We start from the raw sequence: 4103 nt of genomic DNA, 5'->3' as shown, positions 1-4103 counted from the left end.
GTTTAAATTTCAACTAGAAAAGAACAAATTTTTAACAAAACTTATTATTTTTCAACTAAAATTATGAATCTCCAACTAGAGTAGTTAAATATTTAACAATAAATCTGAATTTTCAACTACAATTTAAAATCTTTAACTGGAATAATTGAAAAGTTTTAACTGGAATAGTTCAAATTTTATTTAAAAACATTAATTTTCATTAAAGGGGAAAACAAATTTTTAACAAAATAGATCATTTTTCAACCTCCTTAGTTGAAAAACCAACTAACTAATTTGTAAACAAGAAAGAAAAACAATTTCCTACAATTTTTTAAATTTTCAAACCAAAATAGTTCAATTTTTAACAAAATACATTAATTTTCAACAAAATGGTTGATTTATCATACCAAAAATATTAATTATCAACACACAAGTGATAAAACGTTAACCAAAAAAAAAAATAAATAATTTTTAACAAGATTTTAACTTTGAATCATGTAATTAAATTTTCATTTAAAAAGGACCAATTCTAAATTAAAAATGTGGTTATTGATATTTCAACCAAAAAAGATTTTTATTCCCAATGAAATGCAGTTAAATTCAAGAACAAAAATAGAAGACTTTTCAACAAAGGTTGAATTATTAGCGAAGAAAAAGTTTTCAGTCAAGAGAAAGAAAAAATTGTAAAAAAACTGTTAAATTTTAAAGCAAAAAGATAAATTTTCAACCAAGAAGACTAACTTTCTAGAAAAAGGAGCCAATTTTCAAATAAACAAAAAATACAAGAATTTTCAACTAGGTACTTGAATTTTTAACTAAAAACAATACATTTTCAACCAAAAATGGACCATTAAAGTTTCAATACAAAAAAATCATTTTTAAACAAAATTACTATTTTTCAATTAAAGTTATGAATCTTCAACTGGAATAATTGAATTTTCTACCAAAAACATGAATATGGAAAAAAAAATTTCAACTAAACTGATGGAATATTTCACTGGAATAGTTACATTTTACGATAAAAAAATGAATTTTTATTTAATATGATCGTTAACAAACAAAAAAAATGCATTTTTAGCAAAAGAATTTCACTTTCAATCAAGTAATTAAATTTCCATTCGAAAAAAGATGAATTTCAAATAAAAAATGTAGTTATTGATATTTCAAACAAAAAGATTTTAATTTCCAATGAAATGCAGTTAAATTCAACCAAAATAGACGATTTTTTAACAAGAGTGGAATTTTCAGCTAAGAAAGATTTTTCTGTCAAGAAAAATAAAAAATTATAAACGAACTGTTAAATTTTTAAGCTAAAAGATGAATTTTCGACACACAAAAAAACGCATTTTTAAAAAACAGACAAGAACTTTCAACTAAATACTTGAATTTTCAATAAAAACGGTCATTTTTTAAACAAAAATGAAACTGTTAAATTTTCCGCTAAAAAAGATTTAAAAAAACGAAAAAATTAAAAAACACAAAAAAAAAAAGAATTTCAAGCAACATTGTGTTGAACAGTGTAATATAAAGCTAATGTTACAAATAAAAAATCACAGTTATTCAATTTTATACATCAATTTAAAAAAAAAAGTTAAGCTAACAAAATGGATTGATTTTTCAATCAAAAGAGAGTCATTTTTAACTAAACTCAGGAATATTTAACAAAAAAGAAAGAAGCTCATTTTTCAATAAAATAGTTTTTTTTTACCAAAAAAAAACGAATTTTCAACATAATAATTAATCCCAACCAAAACACATGAACAAAATACATTTGGTTTAAAAATTATACTTTTTGGTAGAAAATTCAACTATTTTGTTGAAAATTCGTATTTTTGTCTTGAAAATTAAACATTTTGTTTCCTTCTTGGCTAATAATTTTTTTTTAAATCTAAAAATGATCTATTTTCTTGATTACTCATCTATTTGTTTGAAAATTAAATTGTTTTGTAGTAAAATCATTTTTTTAATTGAAAATGAACTCTCCTCAATCAAAGTTGAACTATTCCATTTTTGGTTAAAAACTACCTTTTTTTTTAGTTTAAAAATTATACTATTTAGTTACAAGTTTTTAGAAACAAGAAAAATATAAACTAAGAATTCCACTATTACATTTTTTGTTGAAAATTCATCTTTTTAAGTGAAAATTGAACAAAATTAAACTTTTTTCTATAAAATTCATTTTTCTATTTCAAATAAATTCTCTTAAATGTCAATTTTACTAGTCAATTTTTTGTTGAATGTTGATAATTTTAGGTTTAAAAATTCAACTATTAAAATAAAAAATTATGAAATTTATTGAAAATTTGTCCTATTTGATAGAAAATCACGAAAAAAATTATAATTTGAAAAAAAATGTCCTGACAATTACATGTTTTTCAGGTATAAAAAAAAAACAAGAAAAAAAATCAAGCTGTCATACCAAATTCAATTGTAGCGTGAAAACTCAGCCAATTTTTTTCTCTCCACAAGAAGACAATCATTGTAATTTTCTCCTCCATTATCTTTCTACTTCAGGGACTTTTTTTCTTTCCTTCAACAAAAAATTGATGGAGTTGGTGGCAAAAAAGTTTCCCTCTGCAAAAAAAAATTATCCAATCATGTGATATATGATTATATATCCCAAAAAAAATCCAAAATAGTTCATTCAATCAAGACCCGATTATAAAATCGCAAATTACGAAAATTTTGCTTTATTTTCAACAAATACAGAATCAAAGAAAATAATCTAGGAGCTAACTAATTAATCCTAGAAAACTTTAGACTTAATAAATGCACTCAAAAATGGAATGCGAGTGAGATTAATTTTCGACTAAAATTTATAAAAATTGTAACTATTCAGTGAAAAAATAATCTATTTGATTAGAATAATTCCCGATCCTAAAAGGTATAAATAGTTCTAACTACATGAAAATTAAAAATCAATTATAGTTTCAGACTCAAATCTCTGTGAAAGGTTTGAAATATAAAAATTATTTAATCCTAACATAAATCCGGAAATTCGATTCGTGATTGGCAATCCGCCATCGAAAGTTGCTCAATAAATAACAATAATTAATAAAAATTATTAATAAATGATATTAAATTATCGACACAGTAGGAAAAAAATCGAAGTGGCCCTTTTGGCGAAAGAGATCCAGCGACTTAAAGTTACTGACTAGTCGATTTATCACAAAACGAGTTCATGTTTTAAACGCTCCAGCCTGAGCTGCCTTAATAATAAAAGTTTTAACTGTCCCCTCGTCCAGCTTCGAAAAATGTGGTGTTTGTATCACCTCCGTCATGTGATTCAAGGCGAATTTGAAGCAGAAATCTTCTAGTTCCTGAAAAGAATCGAATTCTTCTTTAAATTATTTTTTAACTTACATTGTCAGGGTATCTACTCAAATTCTGGAAATAGAAACCTCTGGTCGAGAGGGAAACCACTCTAATCCATATCATTTTTAGTTTAAATTCAAGTATTTTCCTGAAAAGTCGTCTTTTTTTCAATCGAAAATTAATCTTCGTTGTTGAATATTCACGAGGTTGCTTGAAAATTCAACTTTTTGTGGGAAATTATTCTAATTTGTAGGAAATTCAATAATTTGGTAGAAAGTACATTTTTTGTTTGAAAATCAAAATGTTCTGTTGAAAATTCGTCTTTTTGAATTGAAAATTTCACTATCTGGTCGAATAATTTATTTATTTGCTTTAAAGTTTAACGATATTGTTCAAAATCGTTTGTTTTTCATTGAAAATTAATTTATTTTCAGTAAAAATTTAATTATTCCAGTTCAAAATTCTTTATTTTAATTAAAAATTCATTCCTTGATCATAAGTTTGACTATTTTTTTTGGAAATTCTATTTAATGTAAAAGATTTCTTTTTAATTGAAAATTCATATAGAATATTCAGTAAAATAGTCGGACTTTTAATCCAGGAGATTAATTTTAAAATAAAATAAGGAACTTTCGACTGGAATAGTTAAATCTACATTTAAAAAATAAATTTTCAATTGAAACCAAAAAAATAAAAAATGAATTTTTAACAAGTAGTTCGAATATCAACCAGTTAGTTGAATTTTTAACAAAGAAGATTAATTTTATAACAAAAAGGAAAATTTTTTTACGCAAAAGATAAATCATCAA

At 23.5% G+C, this 4103-nt stretch overlaps 1 protein-coding gene across 2 annotated transcripts in view; it reads right to left on the bottom strand.

Moving 5' to 3' along the window:
• Window positions 1-2740: 2740 nt before the first annotated feature.
• The window catches only part of LOC117168098 (RCC1 and BTB domain-containing protein 1-like), a 33360-nt gene continuing 31997 nt past the window's right edge, over window positions 2741-4103 (bottom strand). For both annotated transcript variants that reach the window (XM_033353469.1, XM_033353470.1), the window contains one exon: window positions 2741-3299. In XM_033353469.1, coding sequence (XP_033209360.1) covers window positions 3159-3299 — 141 coding nt within the window. In that variant the 3' untranslated portion in view covers window positions 2741-3158. The remainder of the gene's footprint in view (window positions 3300-4103) is intronic.

This window comes from Belonocnema kinseyi, chromosome 2 (assembly GCF_010883055.1).
Source record: "Belonocnema kinseyi isolate 2016_QV_RU_SX_M_011 chromosome 2, B_treatae_v1, whole genome shotgun sequence".
NCBI classification, from domain to species: Eukaryota; Metazoa; Arthropoda; class Insecta; order Hymenoptera; family Cynipidae; genus Belonocnema; species Belonocnema kinseyi.
The sequence above is the reverse complement of the archived record's forward strand: the minus strand, read 5'-3'. Positions and strand labels throughout refer to the sequence as shown.